At 48.3% G+C, this 20,683-nt stretch overlaps 1 protein-coding gene and 1 long non-coding RNA gene across 9 annotated transcripts in view; one reads left to right on the plus strand and one right to left on the minus strand.

Annotated features, from left to right (window-relative positions):
• The window catches only part of LOC140515719 (UDP-N-acetylglucosamine transferase subunit ALG13-like), a 36,543-nt gene extending 18,569 nt beyond the window's left edge, over positions 1-17,974 (minus strand). For 5 of the 8 annotated variants that reach the window (XM_072626583.1, XM_072626582.1, XM_072626578.1 and 2 more), the window contains exons 1-14: positions 17,811-17,974; positions 17,409-17,492; positions 15,530-15,580; positions 14,791-14,837; positions 12,601-12,673; positions 8,183-8,242; positions 6,954-7,035; positions 6,668-6,797; positions 6,067-6,136; positions 4,689-4,797; positions 4,358-4,422; positions 3,577-3,677; positions 1,462-1,604; positions 775-1,018 (exon numbers count right to left, since the gene is read on the minus strand). In XM_072626583.1, the coding sequence (XP_072482684.1) occupies positions 775-1,018; positions 1,462-1,604; positions 3,577-3,677; positions 4,358-4,422; positions 4,689-4,797; positions 6,067-6,136; positions 6,668-6,797; positions 6,954-7,035; positions 8,183-8,242; positions 12,601-12,673; positions 14,791-14,837; positions 15,530-15,580; positions 17,409-17,492; positions 17,811-17,951 (1,400 nt within the window). In that variant the 5' untranslated portion in view covers positions 17,952-17,974. The remainder of the gene's footprint in view (positions 1-774; positions 1,019-1,461; positions 1,605-3,576; positions 3,678-4,357; positions 4,423-4,688; positions 4,798-6,066; positions 6,137-6,667; positions 6,798-6,953; positions 7,036-8,182; positions 8,243-12,600; positions 12,674-14,790; positions 14,838-15,529; positions 15,581-17,408; positions 17,493-17,810) is intronic. The other 3 variants (XM_072626580.1, XM_072626579.1, XM_072626585.1) reach the window with 3 other exon arrangements.
• Positions 17,975-18,378: 404 nt separating this feature from the next.
• LOC140515723 (uncharacterized) lies at positions 18,379-20,232 on the plus strand. The gene is made up of 2 exons (XR_011971178.1): positions 18,379-18,733; positions 19,982-20,232. It is a non-coding gene; the product is annotated as an uncharacterized lncRNA (long non-coding RNA).
• Positions 20,233-20,683: the final 451 nt, after the last annotated feature.

A 20,683-nucleotide genomic window follows, 5' to 3' on the forward strand; every position in this document is an offset into this window, starting at 1 on the left:
AAAGGTGCCACAAGGTCCCATCCACACCACAGTGCACCCAGGGGACCTTCCCACAAGGCTTTGTGGCACAGCCAGTCTGTCAACATGACGCCCCACTCAGCATCTTCTCTGCACCTCCCCATTTTGTGGGCTGCTGCTAGCAAAGCTTCTCTGAAGCAGCCCTCTACTCACCTGAGGCATACATTTCTAAGACAAGTCAAGTGAGAACGCTAACCAGGACACCCAGGGAAGTGTGCAGAACCCAGAGAACAATGCACAAGAAAACCCCCAACGCAGAAAGATGCAGTGAGCCCCCAGTGAGGATGCAGGGACCCAAAGGGATGGATGACACCCACTCCCCGAAAGAGGAGGAGACAGCCGAATGTCGGGGGAGTGGCCACCTCCAAGATTCCTCCTGCATGCCAAGGCAGATGTGGTGGTTGGGTTGGTCTTTTTCCATTTGGGGGAGCAGAAGCTAGGCAAAAGGGGAGGGGGGAGTGTGTTCTTGAAATGCACAGTAGAGAAAGAAGCACAGATAAGCAGGCCAGCTTTGAAAGTGATTGGGTAGGTTTTTTTATATATAATTCAGAGGCAGGAAAAGCCAGCTTAGACATGACAGCCCCACACAGGCCCCCTTTCTCCCTGTTCCACTGTGCTTGTTGTAGTTATGGCTGCTAAGTTCAGAGTTGTATAACAGAGAAAAAAGGAAAGACAGTGCAAAGGAGCTTGAGATGTCCTCCGCGGTCCCACTGGGTGACTACAAGGTCAAGCAGTTCTTTGCTTCAAGAGCCTTACCTGGCAACGCCAAGGCCCCGTCCGTGTCGCTGAGATTGCAGCTGCTGGGGACGAAACTGCTCATAAGTCATCATGGAGCCAGTGTTTGGAAGGTGGCACTGAATGGGAGAGGCACGAGCATTGTGAAAGCTGTGCTGGAGCCGAGGGGGGAGCATGGTCTCACCCCTGCTGCAAGCCACTGTCATGAAAACCTCCTTCCCATGAACCTTCTTCAGCATCTTCTTCTGTCCCTTCATGTCCAGGTCTGTCATGGGTGGGGGGGTGGGGGGGTAACAGAAGTAAGAGTGTAAAAGGTAGGCTCAGAATCGAACCTCTGGTCCCACAAGCCGCAACCCTCCCCCCCCCCCCCCCCCAACAAAAAAGCCCGACAGAATTTCAGCAGCTGCAGCTCGGGAACAGGGTCAGGACCAGTTCCAGCTCAGCCAGGCAAGTCATTCCTACTCATCTCCTCCAGTCTAAGCTCAGTGCGGGCAGGGCCCAGCACTGCGCCTGACACCCAACCCAGACACTCTCCTGGGATTTGGGCTTTTATCATCAAGGTCTAATTGCAAAGGTCCCCAATGCAGGAATCGGGGCCACTATATGCCTCTAAGTCCCTGGCAAAACAACTAGGGAAGGAAGTAAGAAATGTATTACGGAAACAATGGGGGGGTGGGGGGGGAAGAGGAAAGTCTTTCCAATACAAACCCATTTCTGGAATGTAGCCACTGGCAATCTTGGGGTACATTCCTCCACTGCCCCCTCCTCCTCTTCGATTGGGAAGCACATTCCAGGCAGGGACAGGTGTCACCTGAGTCACTGGTTTTAAGTTAGCCAGCGGTACAACATGTCTGAGAGAAAGACAGGGCACAATAGAGGGAGACCCCTTTGCCAACACACTTGCCTGCTTCCCCCCACACCCCCGCCTCATTTCCCACAGTGCTGCTACCATGTTCCATCTTATCTGCCCAGAAAAACCCTTGTGTTTCTCAGAAGAAAGGCTCTGAGGAACACCAGGGCTTTTTCAAAGCAGCAGATGTGTTGGGTGAGAAACATGGCAACCAGATGCGGTGACCCCTTAAGGTCTTATTCCTGTGTGTGGAATCACTCCTACTGGGGCACATATGGACAACTGGAACCCCCTCCTAACAAAATCTCAAAAGACAAACAGGCAGTTTTCAGAGGAAGAAATTAAAGCTATCTATAGTCTTAGGAAAAAATGCTCTAAATCACTATTGATTAGAGAGATGCAAATCAAAACAGCTCTGAGGTACCACATCACACCTATCAGATTAGCTAACATGACAAAACAGGAAGATGATGAATGTTGGAGAAGATGTAGGAGAGTTGGAACACTAATTCATTGTTGGCAGAGCTGTGAGTTGATCCAACCATCCTGGAGAGTAATTTGGAACTATGCCCAAAGGGCTACAAAAATGTGCATGCCCTTTGACCCAGCAATATCACTTCTAGGACTGTATCCCAAAGAGAACATAAAAATGGGAAAAGGACCCACATGTACATAAATATTGATAGCAGCTCTCTTTGTAGTGACCAAGTGATGCCCAACAACTGGGGAATGGCTGAATAAATTGTGGTATATGAATGTAATGGATACTATTGCACTATAAGAAATAATGAACAGGAAGACTCCAGAGAGGCCTGGAAGGACTTGTATGATCTGATGCTGAGTGCAAGGAGCAGAACCAGGAGAACTTTGTACACAGCAACAACCACAGTGTGCGAGGAATTTTTCTGGTAGACTTAGTCCTTCACAACAATCCAAGAATCTAAAAAATTCCCAATGGACTCTTGAGGCAAAATGCCTTCCACATCCAGAGAAAGAACTATGGAATTGGATCACAGAATGAAGCAGATCATTTTCTCTAGTGTTACGATTTGTTTTGTTTTATGGTTTCTCCCATTCATTTTATTCTTCTATGCAACATGACTAAGGTGAAAATGCATTTAATAGGAATGTATATGTAGAACCTATATAAAAATGTATGCTGTCTTGGGGAGGGAGTGGGGAGGGAGGGGAGGAGGGGGAGAGTGGGGAAAAAAATCTAAGATATATGGAAGTGATTGTGGAACACTGAAAACAAAATAATTTAATTTAAAAAATCTCAAAAGACTTCTCCAGAGTGGGCTCATAGCCCCAACTTGTTTGTACGTAGCATCTACTTTCACTGAGACAGTTCTGCAGAGGATTTTCAACATCCAAATTTGGGTCTAAGGCCTGGGATGGCAAGGGCTGGGACTCATTCAAGGACCATCTTGTCCCCAGTGCAGGGCCTTGCCCACGGTTCTCTACCCTTGCCACTCAGTAGAATGGAAGCAACTGGAGGGCAGAGCCCGCAGGAGCCCACAGCACCTATACCCCACTCTCAGGATCTAGCCCGGGGCTTTGCATATAGGGAGTAGGTCCTTATTAAGTGCTTGCCCCCTTGGAAAGTAGGAGCCAATCAGTTCACTGGACATTCCCAACTTTAAAAAGTTGCAGTGTGAGTAATCTGGGCTGGGGAAGCCAACTCTGTAGACATACAGCTCAGAGAATGAGCTGGCTATAGCTCAGTGGCTACCATACTGGACTGGAAGCTGAGGCCTTGGGCATTCACTAGCTGTGTGACCTGCAGGCAAGTGTCCTGGTCTGTTCTATGGCTTGGTTTACCCAACTGTAAAACGGCATTAACAGCATTGGGGCCAGCTCCCTCACCAGGTCATCAGAAGCCTCAAAATGGCCCAACATAACATTTGGATGGCAGTGAGCAGTTGCTCAGTTCACAAGGCGGAAAGCTGACCCCAGGTTTCCCACGCACTTACTTCTCTGCCAGCTCCTCAATGAAGACTGTGACAGAAGAGGTGTCATTGCTGACTTCCTGAATGTGTGCACTGTAATATCTCCCACTGGGCTCTAATCGAACCTGAAGAGGAAAGGGGGTGAGAATAGTCTGAGGTATTGTATAGCTAGGGCTTCAGTCTCTTTTGCCCCAGCAGTCCCACCCCAGGGATGCCACTCGGGACCCAGCTGCTCACGGGGAGGGGGTCACAAACAGAAGGCAGATGTAGAACAGAAAGTGCCAAAGGAAGCCCATTCATGCTGGGCCCAAGTTAGGCACTTGTCCTTTGGGATCTCACCACCGAGAACCTAACAGGCTGTTAAGGTTTGATAAGAATAGAAAGGGCCAATAAGATGAGGGGGGGAAGGAATTGGTGCTATTTTCCATCACGGATGTGGCTCAAGCATCTGAAAGTGCAAAACTTCGGACCAAGGGTCCTACAACTGCTTCCACTCTAGGTGATCTGCCTCACCAACCATCCCTTAATTTAGCGATGAGTGAATCTTCTATTTGGCCTTAAGGCCATGAGGTACCAAGGCTTCCACTCCTCTCATGATGACCAGCTCAGGCCAGTTGTGTCAGTAAGCTCTTAGCAACACAGCCAGACACAGCTGGTAAACCGGGCAGATTCTCCACCCACCCACTGACAGCAGAGTTGGCATGAAGGCAGGCAAGGCTCTGAGCACTACAATCAGACCTTGGGCAGGTAGAAAGCCTGACTGTGCCAGAGTGCCTGTTGCCTGCAGAGGATGGCATTGACCTACCTGGCACTTGTCTCCCAGAAAGTACTGTCTCCCAGCAAACACCATGTAGTCCGATTTCTGAAGTTCTACAAAGCAAATGAAGAAACAAAGAAAAAAGCCAGATAGAAGCAATGCAACCGTGCCCAGTCCACTGGCCCCCTCTAGGGTCTCTACAGCTGACTCAGACTGTTCTTCTGTACGCGGGCAACTAAGAAATGGTAATTCTGCATCACAGGCTCCCCAGGTATAGAACAAGGGTAGGTATCCTTACAATGCCTCCCTGGTGAGGCTGCTGCAAGGCTAAGGTGAAGCCCATAGGCCCCAAGGGGAGGAGGATACCCAGAGTACCCACCTTTTCTGCTTTCCAGCCAAACATCAAACTCCACATTGCGGTAGATCTCTGGGTCCAGAGCTTTCATTACTTTGTAGGGGAAAAGCATCTTGGACTGATAATCTGAAAACTGAAACAAGATTCCCAAATAGCTAGAACTGACCAAGCCAGGCCATCAACTCCCTTTCCTTCTTGTTTTTCCCAGTTTCTGGGACAAATATCTAGGTGATGTCTATCCTCCCCTTATCGTTCTTTAAAAAGGAGAGGCCCTTTGTGTACTGACACCCAGAAACCCAAAGAGACAAAGAGGCCAAAGGCAACCACGTGAAGCAGCCAAGAATGGGTAGTGAGAGCCATGTGGAGTTCACCTGGGTGACTGGCTTGTGTACCAAATGCTGGCAAGTCCTCCCTTTCCACTTGGCCAGCCCAATACACCCTAGACAGTCAGCATTGAGATTTGCCACCAAGCCTTTCCTGGGGCCTGCGGCATTGTTATCATTAAGATCACTTGCTATGTGAGCATGGATACCAAAGAGATCCCCAGATGCCGAGGGGAAGGGCATTTGGGGACTTCATTCAAAGCCCTGCCTTTTACAGAGAAGGAGAAAAGGAGGCCTCAGGGCAGCGATGTACTCTTGGTTACTGAATATTCGAACTTCAAGAGACTTCAAAGAAAATTTGGTCTAACTCCACGTTTTTACAAAAGCAAGAAACTGAGACCCAGAAAAGAGAGGTAAGAGTATCACCCAAAGAGCTGTGTCACAACATTAAGGCTTGAAGGGATTAGTTTAATGGCCTCCTTTGAGAGAAGAGGAAAAGGGAGCCCAGACAGGGGCACTCATACAACAGCAGAGCTGACAGGAGCTAATCTCATTTTAAAAAAAAGGAACAACTGAGCCCAAGGAAGGTCAAGTTGGCCAAGGTCACTCAGAGGGTCAACAATAGTGCCACGATTTGACCCCAGAGCCGGATTCCAAATCACTATGCTAGGATGCCTTGTTGGGAGAAGGCTGGAGAGACGTCCACCTAGTGGAGCTTCAGAAAACGAATTGTAGAAATTACGGAATTTTCTAGATTGGAATTCTCAAATGACAGAAAGCAAAGCTGTGGAAGATAAACGGAAAAGCTTTCATTACAAAGGTTCTAATGATAAACCTGGGGGTTGGCTGCATTTATAACAAGGCTTTCCGACTGGATTTTAGAAAAGAGTTTCACAAGTGCTTGTTCCAGGGCTAGGGGACCCCAAGTTTGTGCCCAAGTGGGTTTTTTTCCATTTAAACAACAAGGAGGTTTGGAGGCTGAAAGGTCAATAAAGGTGGGAGTCTCAAGTCAAGTGTGCTCCCTGGGGAGAAAAGAACATCAAGCCAAGAAGACCAGAGGCTCGGGTCAGGTAACCAACCTTTCCTTCCTCTGGTCCGTGCCTGCACCTATCATGGCCACTGCTGGTGCTCGGGCCCCAATCGTCCACCCTGCTCAATCAGCAAAGATAAAGTCAGGTTAGGCTTGTCAGCGGTTTAAGTGGAAGCCATGGTGGATGGCGCCATCTGGTGGTTCACCAGCAGCAGGAAAATTCAAGTCTTCACAGCATGGCCCTCAATTCCCACCCCATCCCAAGGACCACCGGTACCACAGAGTAACAAGTCACAGGGAACCCAGAACAGGACAGGGTCTGAGGGTTGGACAGTACATCACAGCTGGAAAGTGAATACAGGGCTATAGATCTGCAGCTACAAAGAGTCATAGAAGCCACGGAATCTGTTCACCTCACATTACAGAGAAGGAAACTGAGGTCCCACTGACCCCAGGTCACACAGCAATTGCGTGGCAGAGCCAGAATTTGAACAAAAGCCTATCTATCCTCCAACTCATTACTGTGAGAGCCCCTGGCCCCCCCTAACATAAAAAGCCAACAAGTCATTCTCCTGAGGGGAGGAGGATCACTTCCTGCCTTTCCCGCTCTGCGATCACGATCACGACAAAACGAATTGTAGAGATCCGACCTGTCGTCACTGCCTGGGGAGACGCTGTTTCTGTTCTTCCTGGGAGTGCCACGAAATACCTCCAGGGCAGCTCGTATTTCTTCCCCATCCACCACAAACACATCCTTGTAGAGGATCTCATACAGTACAGCTGAGAGGAGAGGAGCACATTCCCCTTTCAGGGCCAGGACTGTGCCCCCCCAGCAGGAGCGCCACCACCACCACTTATCAGGCACCATCCGCTCAACGCCTCCCCCCTTAGCAAACCAAGGGAAAAAGGGCCAAGATCACCGAAGCCTTTACATACCCTGGCAAACGGCAGCATCAGCCTGAAACTGCTTGGTGTACACGGAATCGTAATGCCCATTACTGGAACAGCAGAGCATGATCTAAAGGGGGAGGGGGAAGAGCATACATGTACCGCAGCTACAGTCACGCAGCTTTGTGTTACACTCAGCCAGCCACCACTGGCCCCAAAGCCCGGGGCAGCTTCTGGGAAGGCTGTGCAACAAAAAGAGTATTTGGTAGAATGATAACTGTAGCTCAGGACGGGCTCCCACCAAGTCTCCCCACGGAAGCTGTCTGTACCAACTCAAAACCCAACCAGCCTCCCAGGAGTTGAAGATTCCTAGCGATCCCCATCAACCCTAAGAGAGACTACACTACTCCCAATTCCTTGATATGCCAAAAAAATACTATAGAGCTTGGGCTAGAGGAGCACATCTGATAAAACTTCTCATGCCACCCTCATGGACAAAAAAGATAAGAGCAGTGAACTAGAAAGCTGAACAGACATAGAACTGGTCAACTGGCCAGACCCAAAGACGACATTGAATGCATGTGGCAACTTCAACTTGGAAGGCTATCTCTAGAAAACTCCTTCAAGGATCAGCCTGACCCTGCACAATTAACATTCTTATCAAGGGTTCAGATAAAGGCAATTGTCGCCAGTTTACAGAGGAGACAAAGCTGAGGAGGGCTAGCACATTACATGTAAGTCAGGATCTACAAAGAGCTCACCAGCCTAGAATTACCAAAGGTAATAGATGATAAAATTCAACGAGCCTAAATATTATGACCAAATCACTTAGGATTTTTAAAAAAAAATCATCACAAATGGGGGGCATGCGCACAGACATCAGTATCTCAGTTTATCTGAAAAAAGATCTGAGGGTCTCAGTGAACTGTCAAGGATGATATAACAGTCCCCAAAGCTGATGTGACCTTAGGTTGCTTAAGAAAAGCAGGGCACAAGACTAGAGAAGGGAGCATCTACTTTCTAGGCTTGGCCCTGAGATCAGATCCTCTATAAACCAAACAGATTAGGGTTGAAAATTGAGATGGTCACTGGTGATAAGGCAAGGGTCCACAGAAAAGTCACCAGGATGGCAAAGGACTTCAAGCCTGGCCTCTGAAATGATTCATTTAGATTCCAGTGAATGACCTTGTCTTACAGAAGAGAAAACTAAGCCCCAGAGAGATCAAAGGATTCACCCAAAGTTGCACAGCTGTGTAAGGCCAGACTTCGGAACCCACCTTTCCTGCCTCCAAATTCAGCAACTTTTCCATTGGTTGGAAGAACTGGGGATGTTCAGTCTAAAGAGAAGACCATTAGGACATATGAGACATGAGAGTGGTCACATGGGCGGGCCAAGTCAAACTTGACCCCAGCAGACAGAACTTTGGACATCTGGGAAAACACAGAATTGACAACCAGCTTGATAATGAGTCAAACTATTTAAAAGTGGAAAGGGCTGCCTTGGAAGCTACCAGGCTCCCCCTCACCAGAAGCCAAAGGAACACTTATCAAGGAGAATGGAAGACACCATCCTTGTTGAGATATGCCCTGGACACTTGTCATCACGTTTGTATTCTTTGTGTCTGTGTGTATCAAGAAGACACTCCACCGGAAAATTTGACCAAAACTAAGGCTCCCAAACCTTTGCTTCCTCCTAGGAGATACTTGGACTGATGCCCAAGGAAAGCTAAAGCCTTTGCCACATGACCACATGCTGGCAGCTGGCTTGTGAGCAGAGGACACATCGAAACTTCCAGCCCTTCGCTAACTAACCAAACCTTCATTCTGTGAGGCTTTTAGGAAATCACAAAGTAACTTTGCTGTAATCACTTTTCATAACCCCCTGACTTTCATAAAATAGTAATTCAAACAGTCAGGTTGTCGGCGGAGCCAAGATGGTGAGTAGAAGGACAAACTGGAGCAGCTCTGCTGCCACAGCCCATAAAATACCTGTAAAAATGACTCAAACAAATTCTAGAGCAGCAGAAGCCACCAAACAGCAGAGTGAAAGAGATTTCTGGCCAAAGACAGCCTAGAAGGCTGACGGGAAAGGTCTATTGCACCAGCGTGGAGCGCAGCCCAATGTGGGCCACAAGGCAGGGACAGGACTAGAGCAGGCAGAATCCCTGGCAGCAGTTGCAGTTCCCAGATCCCTCAATCCACAAACGCCAAAGACCGCTTCAAAGGTCAGTGAGAAACCTGTTTCACCTGGGTGAGAAGAAAACAGGGTCCTCCCCTAGCCCTGGCCCAGGCAGTAGCAGTGGCAGTGGCAGCGGCAGTGGCGGCAGCAGCAGCAGCAGCATCCATTTTTGGATGCCTCAGCCTAAAGCCCCTGAGGGAATTGAGCCGCTGATCTGCATCTCAGCCCTGAGTGGCTGCCCTGGGGTGAGGAAGAATGTTGGCATGGTAGAGCTGGTGGAGGCTCCGGAAAGGGAATTCTACTTGCAAATCCTGTGCAGAAAAGCTATGCAGCTCCAAGATCAGAGCGTAGGGTTTACTCCTCTCCATTGTGCCACCATGGAGGAACTGAGAACTTACAGGTGTTCCCAGAGTACGCTCTTCCTCTTGACAAAGGACTCAAAAGTCAAGTAACAGGATTGGAAAATGCCCATAGAGGGGAGAAAAAATAAGACTATAGAAGGTTACTTTCTTGGTGAACAGGTATTTTCTTCCATTCTTTTAGTTGAGGAAGAATGCTTACCATCAGAGGCCTCCAAAATAAATATGCAATGGTCTCAGGCCATGGAAGAGCTCAGAAAGGATTTTGAAAATCAAGTAAGAGAGGTAGAGGAAAAACTAGGAAGAGAAATGAGAGTGACACAAGAAAATCATGAAAAGCTACTCAACAGCTTGCTAAAGAAGACCCAAAAAATGCTGAAGAAAATAACACCTTTAAAAATAGACTAACCCAAATGGCAAAAGAGGTCCCAAAAGCTAATGAGGAGAAGAATGCTTTAAAAAGCAGAATTAGCCACATGGAAAAGGAGGTTCAAATGCTCACTGAAGAAAATAGCTCTTTAAAAATTAGAATGGAACAGATGGAAGCTAACGACTTTATGAGAAACCAAGAAATTACAAAACAAAACCAAAAGAATGAAAAAATAGAAGACAATGTGAAATATCTCATTCGAAAAACAACTGACCTAGAAAATAGATCCAGGAAAGACAATTTAAAAATTATGAGACTACCTGAAAGCCATGATCAAAAAAAGAGCTTAGACATCACCTTTCATGAAATTATCAAGGAAAACTGCCCTGATATTCTAGAACCAGAGGGTAAAAGAAATATTGAAAGATTCCACCAATCACCTCCTAAAAGAGATCCAAAAAGGAAAACTCCTAGGAATGTTGTAGCCAAATTCCAGAGTTCCCAGGTCAAGGAGAAAATGTTACAAGCAGTCAAAAAGAAATAATTTGAGTATTGTGGAAATCTAATCAGGATAACAAGATCTAGCAGCTTCTACATTAAGGGATCAAAGGGCTTGATATGCCAGAAGTCAAAGGAACTAGGATTAAAACCAAGAATCACCTACCCAGCAAAACTGAGTATAACACTTCAGAAGAAAAAATCGTCATTCGATGAAATAGAGGACTTTCAAGCATTCCTGATGAAAAGACCAGAGCTGAATAGAAAATTTGACTTTCAAACACAAGAATCAAGAGAAGCATGAAAAAGTAAACAGCAAAGAGAAGTCATAAGGGACTTACTAAAGTTGAACTGTTTACATTCCTACATGGAAAGACAATATTTGTAACTCTGGAAACTTTTCTCAGTATTTAGGTAGTTGGGTGGATTACACACACACACACGCACGCACGCACGCACAGTGCACAGGGTGAGTTGAATAGGAAGGGATGATACCTAAAAAACTAAAATTAAGAGGGCGAGAGAGGAATACATTGGGAGGAGAAAGGGAGAAATAGAATGGGGCAAATTATCTCTCATAAAAGAGGCAAGAAAAAACTTTTCCAACGGAGGGGGAAAGGGGGAGGTGAGAAGGAAAAAGTAAAGCTTACTTTCATCACATGGGCTTAAGGAGGTAACAACATGCACACTCAATTTGGTTTGGAAATCCATCTTACACTACAAGAAAGTAGGGGAGAAAGGGATAAGTGGGGTGTGAGGGGGAATAACAGAAGGGAGGGCAAATGGGAGGAGGGAGTAATTAACACTTTAGGGGAGGGACAAGGTCAAAAGAGAGAATAGAATAAATGGGGGCAGGATAGGATGGAGGGAAATATAGTTAGTCTTACACATTATGACTATTATGGAAGTCTTTTGCACAAGTACACATATACAGCCTATATTGAATAGCTTTTCTTCTCAGTGGGGATGGATGGGGAGGGAAGAATGCAGAAAAGTTGGAACTCAAAGTTTTAGGCACGAATGTTGAGAATTGTTTTTGCATGCAACTGGGAAATAAGAAATACAGGTAATGGGGTATAGAAATCTACCTTGCCCTACAAGAAAAGAGAGAAGATGGGGATAAGGGAAGGGAGGGGTGTGACAGAAGGGAGGGCAGATTGGGGGAAGGGGTAATCAGAATGCACAGCATTTGGGGGTGAGGGGAGGGGAGAGATAAGGAGAAAATTTGGAACTCAAAATCTTGTGGAAATGAATGTTGAAAACTAAAAATAAATCAATAAATAAGTCAGGCTGTCTCTGTAATGTAAACATTCTTCCCTGCTTGCTTGTAACAAATCCAGCTTGAATCAGTTGACCCTTATTCAAAATGCTGTGCCAAATGTCTGCTTCTGTGTTAAGGACCTAGGGTGGGGGCGGCTGGGAAGTGAAATCATCTTCTAAAGCATTAACCATTGGAAGGGGCAGTGGGAGGGCCCCCTCCAATGGGCTGCTCAGGCCCTCCAGGTTCTCACTCACCTCCTGGTAGATCCACATGCTCCCCTCTTTCTCGGCCATCTTCAGACAGTCCAAGCTCCCCAAAGCAGAGTTCCACTCACATCCGTCCTCCCTCCAGGGCCTCTTACCCTCTTCCTAACCTCCAATCAAAATTCCCATTCTCTCCCCAAGTCTAGGGCCCTCAGAAGAAAGTAACAGCCTATAATCTTCCATTCCTATTTCTTAGGCCAGGTATAATCATGGCAAGAAACTAAAAGGCTCCCTTCACAAAGGCAAAAAAAAAAAAAACCCATACGCAAATCTGGTAATCATGCTTACCTTGTACTTCTCTTCCCAATGCTATGGAGTTACAAGCAGAGCCTTAGGGGACTTGCCTTCAATCACTTTTAAGAAGTGAGCCTTGCTTGTCAGCAAAACGTTAAGGATAGTGATAGAGACAGGATCTCACTCTAGGACGGGAACTCCCAGACAAAGAAACCCTCTCCATTTAGGTGGGAAAATGTAACATGGTAGAGCTGGCTCCAAGGTCAGCTCTGCTCTCCAAGATGCCCCTGGCTTCCTCTAACGAAATAGAAGACAAGTTCATTTCAGACACTTATCCAATGGCACATTCTCACTAGCCTTGATCAACAAATCTATGCAGGAAGAAATGTCACTGGAGCCATCTGCCCCTTCATCCCTCATCACTTGGGGACGTAAAGCAGGTTTGCCAAATTCTAAAGAGATTTTCTTCCTTAACCATCTGGTGACCCTACCCTATCACACATCCATTTCTCCTTTGTTTCCAGTTTTTACCTTTTCTTCATAGCCATTATCCGTGACGTAAGTTGGAGGCTTTCCAGGGTACCGATAGAGAATGAAGTCTCGACTGGATGGACAGAGAAATGGAAGGAGGAAGGGGTGAAAGGAGAACCCTCATGGTATGCTCCACACAGACACAAAAACTTATACATGAGCAAGTGGCTTGAGCCTATCAAAGCAGCAACTTGGCTTGAGAAAATCTGTTTGCCATGTTGTACCTCTCTCCCTTGAGTCAGACACCATCAAAAAATAACCAAACCCATTTCAAAGGCAGTTAGCGCTAGACAAAGCCATGCTTCTAAATGAGCAAGGCAGGCAGTATCCGAAATCTGACTGTCCCTAAAGGCCTACAGGACTTTTCAAGTGTCCTGAATGGGAGGAAAAGAATTTATCTGACTGTTCAGGAGCGTGTGCATACACTTGCATCTTCCAAGAGAAGGCAGACACACATATATCAATGCCTGTGTGTGCCCAACACAAAAGTAAGTGCAAAGGGCCTCATTAAGTTGTTCCTTCACATTGGATCCTCCTGAATGTTCCACAGGGCTGGGCGGTGCAAGGGTCCAGACAAGCTAAGACCTCTGAGTAACCGAAGGGGCCCGAGAGCCTCAGCTTGTGTCATTACATTATGAGTAACTGCTCAAATAAAGTAAATCTTGGGCTCACAGATTCAGAAGGGGCCAAGGGAACCTCATCTACCCTAACAACTCCATTTTAAAGGGGAAGCAATCAAAACTCACACAGGTCAAAGGATTTGGCCAGGGTGTGGGAGCTGTTTGAGATTTACCCCCAGAAGGGCCCTTCAACATCACCTAGTCCAACCACCTTATCCCACAGAGAAGCAAACCAAGGCCACATAGGGACTAAATGATCAAGCCAAGACAGACGCCAAAGGCAGCACAATTCCCACTGCACCATACTGTCCCACCAAAGCTTAATCACAGACTCAAAGGGGACACCCTCCCCCCAGTACACCCTTGCCCATCTGCTCCCAAAACCTGATGATAGATCCTGGCAAGATTCCTTTAAAAGCCCCAAGTCTCTCCCCTCTGACAGCAGGGAGCTTGCCTTGGTGGGACATTCACGAAAGTCATCTCACTTCCCCAAGGTCAAAGTTCTTCTAGGCTTGGGGTTGGCATTTCTGTGAGCTAGGCAGGCTTTCATCTAAAGAACACCAGCCATCCCAGACCCAAGGCAGGTGTAAGAACTCAGGTCAATCACACTGTGTGACTATCTCTGGCCCAACACACCTTCATATAGTTACAGTCTGGCTAAAATGAATGTGATGATTGGCAAAGACCACCTCCAAAGGGAAAAAGCAGTAATTAAAAAAAGTCCTGGGAACGGGGTGGGGGGGAGTGTGCTCCACAAAGGAGTCTTGGAGCCTTTTGGAGAAAAATATTATCTTCTAAATAAGCCAGATTCTTTTATCACAGGATTTAGAGCTAAAAGAGACCATAGATATTTTCCAGCCCTCCTCCCTATTTTAATAAAGAAACTGAGGCCCACAGAGGCAGAGTGACTTACCCAAGGTCACACAGCTAAGGAGGATGGGTCTCTCTCTCTCTCCCCACCCCCACCCCAAACAAGGTGGGTGAGGTCTAGAAGGGTAGAGGCCTAGCACAGTGCAAGGTCCCCAGTGAATGCTGTCCAAATATGTGCTGGCTTATATGGGTGAAGCAGCCAAGCCAGGATCTCACTCCCCCCTCCCAGGCGATGCCAGGAGCTTGGGAGAAGAAGGGAGGAGCCCAAAGCATGAGTCTGGGCACCAGGCCAGAGGAGGGGGCTGTAACTGGACCTGTCTTGACCAATGCATAAGAACTATAAATCGTGAGACTGGCATGCCCTTCAACAAGAGACATCCTACACCCCTCTTGTCCCAGGCCAAAAAAGACCCATGACCCAATAGACTGGAAAATGTACATTCTGTGGTTAAAAAAAAAACCATCACAAGGATACAAGTGTTAGAGGGTCAGGCACTAAGATAGCCCTAGAACCTTCTGGCTCCCCGAAAAAGATGCATTTCCCTGTCCTAAAGGGTTAACATGAGAAGCCAAGTCTATCCCACCACCTTTAAATGACAACTATAATCCATGAGGAGACTCCAGAGGTCACTTCAAGGTAACTGGAGTGCCCTGGGTCCCATGTTCTAGAAATCAGAAAGGAGAGGATGCAGAAACTTACTTGTAAATGAGAGAAAGGGCTCTTAACTCCAGCTGGCCAGCACTTTCCTAGGGAGAAACAGTATATACAGCCTTTGTTTGGTTTTCTTTCTGAGCACTTTGGAGCTAAAAGCCCCCCAGTCAACTACTGTGAGTTCCTTGATGTAGCCCTCCATCCCCATTTTGCTCATTGAGAATGTACTATAAAGCCCAGTTTAGGGCTCCAAGTCTGGAGCTGGGTCCTAGGATCCAAGATTTTAGAGGAGAGAGAAGCCTTAGAAGTTACCCATTTAGTAATCCAATCTTCCGTTTTCCAGAGACCCAGAAAGGGGAAGGGGTAAGTCCTCTGGCCATTAACATTTTCCAGTTATGAGGAAGTTATGACAAAGGGCCGAAACCCCTCTTTTCAATTATCAGTTCAAGTTGGATATATTCAAAATAGATGTTTTTTTAAAAAAGCTATTCTGAATTCCATACACTAAGGGATTTAGTGACTTTTATATTAATAAATTCTCAAAACTGGACAATTGAATTAGGTCAGCTGTCAACTTCTTAAAATTTTTCCAAGAAATACATTTGATTCCAACAGCTGTTTGTTTTTTTTTTTTTAAAAGCCTCTACATATTTCCTTAAAGGGCCAGAGCTGCAATGCGTGGGCTCTGGCAACATCCTCCCAAATGCTGCCTTACCCTCCTTGCCCACTCTCCAACCCTTCAAGGGCCCCTGAATAGCAAAGCTGAGAGAACTACATTTGGGCTTACCTTGGGATCTCCCAACCTCTCCAGGTACTTTTCAAAAGATCCTTCCACGTACTTGGAAAATAAAACAAACTTGACTGTAAGCAGCTCCATGGCACTCATTACTAGGACTGAGTATCACACCATGCAAACCCTAAGCAAGAGTTAATGCTTTCTGCATTTAAACTCCTAGCATGTATTCACTTTGCTCAGCCCCACAATCCTGAAGCTAATAAGGTGATTACACTTGGCACAGCACCTCCTGGAGTACTAAGAAAAAAGTTAAGGAGGTGGGGGAGAGGGGGAGGGAAGTCAGCAGCAACAAGTCCTAAGAAGCTTAAGGGCTAGCTGCCTCAGTTGCTTAGATGGAAGCCACTTCACAATTCTCCAAAGGCCTGCCTTTTTTATTGGTAGCCTCCAAAATGCCAATTTCTCAAATGATGGCCAATCAGCACATTTCAAGGAACCTCCACTAGAGCTGGAAAACCTACAGGATGCTTGGCCTCATTAATGAGGTTAAGGGACAACTTTAGGGTGTGAAGTTTCCAACAAAATCAGACCGTACAAGGAAGACTTTTAGTCTGACTTGTGCCATAGGACCAGGTTTGAGAGAGCTAGAAGAGACCTGGGAGCTCCTCTCATTCCCCCACTTCTTGTTTTACAGGTGAAGAAACTGAGGCCTACAGAGTGACTTGCCCAAAGTCACACAACACAGCTAATGAGTGGTGGACCCCGGCTGAACCTTGAAAATGTATGAACTGCCCTTTCTAACCAGAAGGTCTGGGTAGTTACACTAATGGTTTGGGTTTTCATTAGCTTCAGCAGTGTTGTTTGGTTTGGGCAAGATGGAACTCTGTAAAATGTCCCAGTTGGCTTTACATTCAAACCAATCTGACTGAGAAAGTTTCAAGAGTCTGGCCACCTCCCTGTTTTAAGGAACCAGGGAAGAGGTATGGATCCTTAATGACCAAACCTAGGCAGGTCTCTGTTTTGGGGCTGTTGAAGATCTTTTTGGCTGTGTCATTAAAAGATAAGTAAGGGCTTGGGCTAAGATTTGGCCCCTCCTTGCATCTCTTTTTGGAGGTTCCTCACAACTGTAAAATCTGCACAGTGTTGTATTGTATCCCATGCACAGAAGGGCTGTCTGCTTCACCTTTTACCTCTGCCTGAAGGAGGCATGATGGATACAAGCCCTGCTGAATGTGCTCAGAATTTTCAACAGCCAACAAACATTGGCAGGGCCCCTTTGCAAAGGATTTTTCTGCTAATCTATAGAAGCCATGTGGGGTGTGAAATAGACGGGTAAAGCCATTGAAATAGAGCCATCACCAAACGCCCTTCTATCAGGATATAGATCAGAAGTGGGCTGACTTAGGACTTGGCTTGCTTGGGGTTTTTTCCTAGTCAATACGTTAGGGGAGTGGGGCCAGTTCCACTGGTTTATTATGTACAAGGCCAGATGTTTGAAACTAATTGTGCATCCTTACAAGTAAGCATTGAGTTATCTTCATACAGATGTTCCTAAGAGCCATGAAAACCTCAGTTGGCTCAAGAAAGTGGGTCCTGAGCGCTGCCCCACCACCGGCCAGCTAACAAGGTACTTCCCATTCCTGTCTTTCACGGCCTTTCTCACCTCAAGCCACAACCTCACCATCAGTCTAGATGGCTAACTGTGGGGATCTTTGCTTTGGCTTCCTAATTTGAGCTGAAGGCAGAGGGTGGATTTGGCTGGGGAACCATGATTTTTAACCGCGGAGAACTAGGGCTAGCCCCGAGATCCGCATAAAGCCTTGGAAAGTCGAGCCACGTGGAGGGGCGGCTTGAAGGAAAGCAGCAGGACTTTCGGCAGACCCCACCCCAGGGCAGTGTCCCCCACACCTCCCCTCCAGTCTGTCCCACTTACAGATTCAAAGCTATGTTGGTTTTCTCTCATGAAGGCCACGCAAGCCCTCCTGACTTCCAAATGGTGGACCTGGCTACAAAACAGCTGAAGGAGAGGAGATCACCTTCGAAGTCGGGCTCCCCGTGGCTGACGCCCCGTGGTCAGCACCCCATGGCTAACCATGCGGACGCGGGGAGGAGTGGGGGGGTCGGGGCAGGCTGCCTCGGGGGGCTCACCGTGCCACCCCCCCCACCATGGGGCCCCGGGGTGGGCAGCCGCAGGGAAGCTCACTAGACCCCCCCCCCACCCCACGACGGGGGCCCACTGCGCCCCCCACCCCACGATTGGGGCTCACCGTGCCACCCCCCACCTCACGATGGGCGCTCACTGTACCTCCCCACGGGGGCCCAGGCCTCGGCGTACCTGCTCCGAGATGGCCCGGAACAGGCAGGAGGCATCCTTGGGCATGAGCTTGCGGTGGAGCCCCAGGCTGCTCAGGTAGTCGTCCATCCTCACCTCGGGCTGCGGCTTGGGGGCCGGGGGCTTCTTCCAGCCCTTCTGCATGGCGGCGGGGGGCGGCGGGGGGAGGCGGGGAGGCGGCGGGGGGTGGGGGGGCGGGGGCGGGGGCCTCGGGGGAGAGGCACCCAAGCGCGCACCTCGAGCAGGGGCCCCACCGGACTGGGAGACTTGAGAACTGGGAGGAGGGAGGAGCCGCGGCGCGCCGGCCGGGGGCGGGGCCGGGCGCGGGCGGGGCCGCGGGGCCGCCGCGGCGCCAGGGGGCACCGGCAGGGGGGGGCGAGGAGCGGGGTGCCAGCCGGGGGCCTTCCCCTCGCCCTCCAGGGCCTGGAGCCAGGGGCACTCAGGAGCTGCCCTCCCCGCCTGGGGATCCCCCGGAGAGCCGCTCGGCCCGCCCCTCGTGGGCCGCAGGGGGAGGCGGCTGCCCCCAATTGCGGGGCACTTTCACCTGAAGGGCCCCGCGGAGGCTGCGCCCGCAGAGGCTACGACCGAGCCCCACGTGCCGCGGGGGCGGCCCACGTGCGCTGGGAAGGCCGGCGATGGGGTGCGGCTCGGGGTGACCCACCATCCCCCCGTTCACCCCGGGTCCAGGCTGGGCAGAAAGCCCCGCCTCGCCTCCCCTCCCCGACGCCGCGACCCCAGGATGAATAACAAGCTGACATTTACACCCTCGGGGTGGGAAACCCTCCGTGGGAAAAGGGGGGCTATTATTGGCCTCATTTGACAGATAAAGGAACGGAGACTGGGACAGGTGAAACGCCTGCAGGTGCCTCTACTACTCTTTTCTCTCGCTGTCTCTGTCTCTCCCAGACAAGGCAAGAAGTCCCTAGGTGAGAGACACTGGCTTTTGGTTCACCACGTTGATCTGTGACAGGGATCCATACTTGGCATCTGGCATCTGCTGGGAACCCTTCATTTTTCAGAGCGAGAGCGAGAGAGAGCGAGAGAGAGCGAGAGAGAGCGAGGGAGAGAGGGAGAGAGGGAGAGAGGGAGAGAGAGAGAGAGAGAGCGCGAGAGAGAGAGAGAGACAGAGAGAGAGCGAGAGAGAGAGAGAGAAACACCATTTCATTTAGACACAGGACCTCAGTTCACATCCCAGGTGCTGAGTAATTAACTGAGTAATCTACAACTCTCTTAATCTCTCTGGGCCTCAGTTTCCTCATCTGCAGGATGAAGGGGCTGGAGTGAAAGACCCTGAAGGTAGGTCCTTTCTACCTTGAAATGCACAGTTCTTTGAGATAATAACAACTGCCAGCATTTTTACAACATTTGAAGGTGCAAAGCACTTACAAATGTGAGCTCGTTTAATCTTCAAAATGACTGTGTGACATGGGTGCTGTCATTATCTCCAGTTTACAGATGGGGAAACTGAGGCAAACATAAGTGAAGTGACTTGCCCAGGGTCACACAGCTGGTAAGTATATGGGGCAGAATTCAAACTCAGACATCCTGATTCCAGGCTAAGAACCACACCTACTCACTTTCTTCCAACAATTTGACAGGATGAGGAAGTTGAGGCACACAAAAGAAGCAAGCAATAGAGGCAGGTTGTGTGACCCCGAAGCCAGTGTTCTTTTCACTCCCCAAAGGATGATTTAGTTCAAGGGTTCTTAATCAAGGGTCCAGGAACTGAGATGGTGGGAAATGACATTTTCATTTTCACTGTCCGCTAATTGAAACTTGGTATTTCCCTCAATTATGTCAAAAACATTCTTCTGAGAAGGGGGTCCATAAGGTTTACTACACCCATAATGCAAAAACGTGAAAAACCCTTGATTTAGTCCTTTTCTTACAGAAAAGGAAACTGAGGCATGGAACTGAACCAGTTGGTCACAGTGTCCCACAGACAGTTAACACAAACCACAAACATGCCCTCATTCTACACCCTAGACTGGAAGAACGGTAGAAGAACATTTCAGAAGGCTGCTTTGGGGATACTGAGTCATCCAGGTTGGCTAGCTTCCTGTGGCCAGAAACCTGAGAAAAGGCTGAGGACTCCAGCCTTGATCTCATTAGGCAAAGGGCAGCTATTGTTACTGAGCACAACTCTCACTGCTCTCTTCCTTCACCTCCTATAGGCCCCATCCTGAAGAGAAGTCAGAGGAAGAAGCAGCAGCAGACATCTCCTTGGACCTGGTGTCTGACAGCCACCCCACCAATGACACTTGGACGCTCTTTGCCCTGGACTGGGGTTGATGCTGCTGCAATGGGGGGGGGGAAGACAGGGGGCAACAGCACGCTAGCTCTGGTTTTAGAAGGATGATTTGTACTGTACTGTACTGTTCATACTGAACCAGGAGATATAAACTGAAGATTTTAAGGCCCCAAACATTTTTTCCTCCTTATTTCACATTTAATTTATTGTGAAAGAACGAAAATAAATCTGGTGAGACATGTTAAAACAGGGATCCCTTTTAGGAACGGCCTGACTAGTTGGCTGCTGAAGTCCCTGCCAACTGAGCCTTCAAAATACAGTATTTTGATCAATGAAAAAATATCCTTTCATGGAGAAGTTCACCCCAATCTTAGGTAGGATTTTAGCACGTTATTCTTGCTAACTAGGCACTAAACTATGTCATTCCTGGGCTACCAAATGACTAGAAGTGCTGTCAGCACCTGCTAAATTTGCTACCCTTGGCAAAAGTCCCAGTTGCCCTGTCCTGGTTACAGTTCTGGACAGACCTAAATACTAACCTACCATGAAGAGGGCCCACAGGTTTGTCTCACTTTCTACTTATAAGGCACACAGTAGGCACTTAATAAATGTTTGCTTGCTTACT

The sequence above is a fragment of the Notamacropus eugenii genome, chromosome X (assembly GCF_028372415.1).
Source record: "Notamacropus eugenii isolate mMacEug1 chromosome X, mMacEug1.pri_v2, whole genome shotgun sequence".
In the NCBI taxonomy this organism is placed as follows: Eukaryota; Metazoa; Chordata; class Mammalia; order Diprotodontia; family Macropodidae; genus Notamacropus; species Notamacropus eugenii.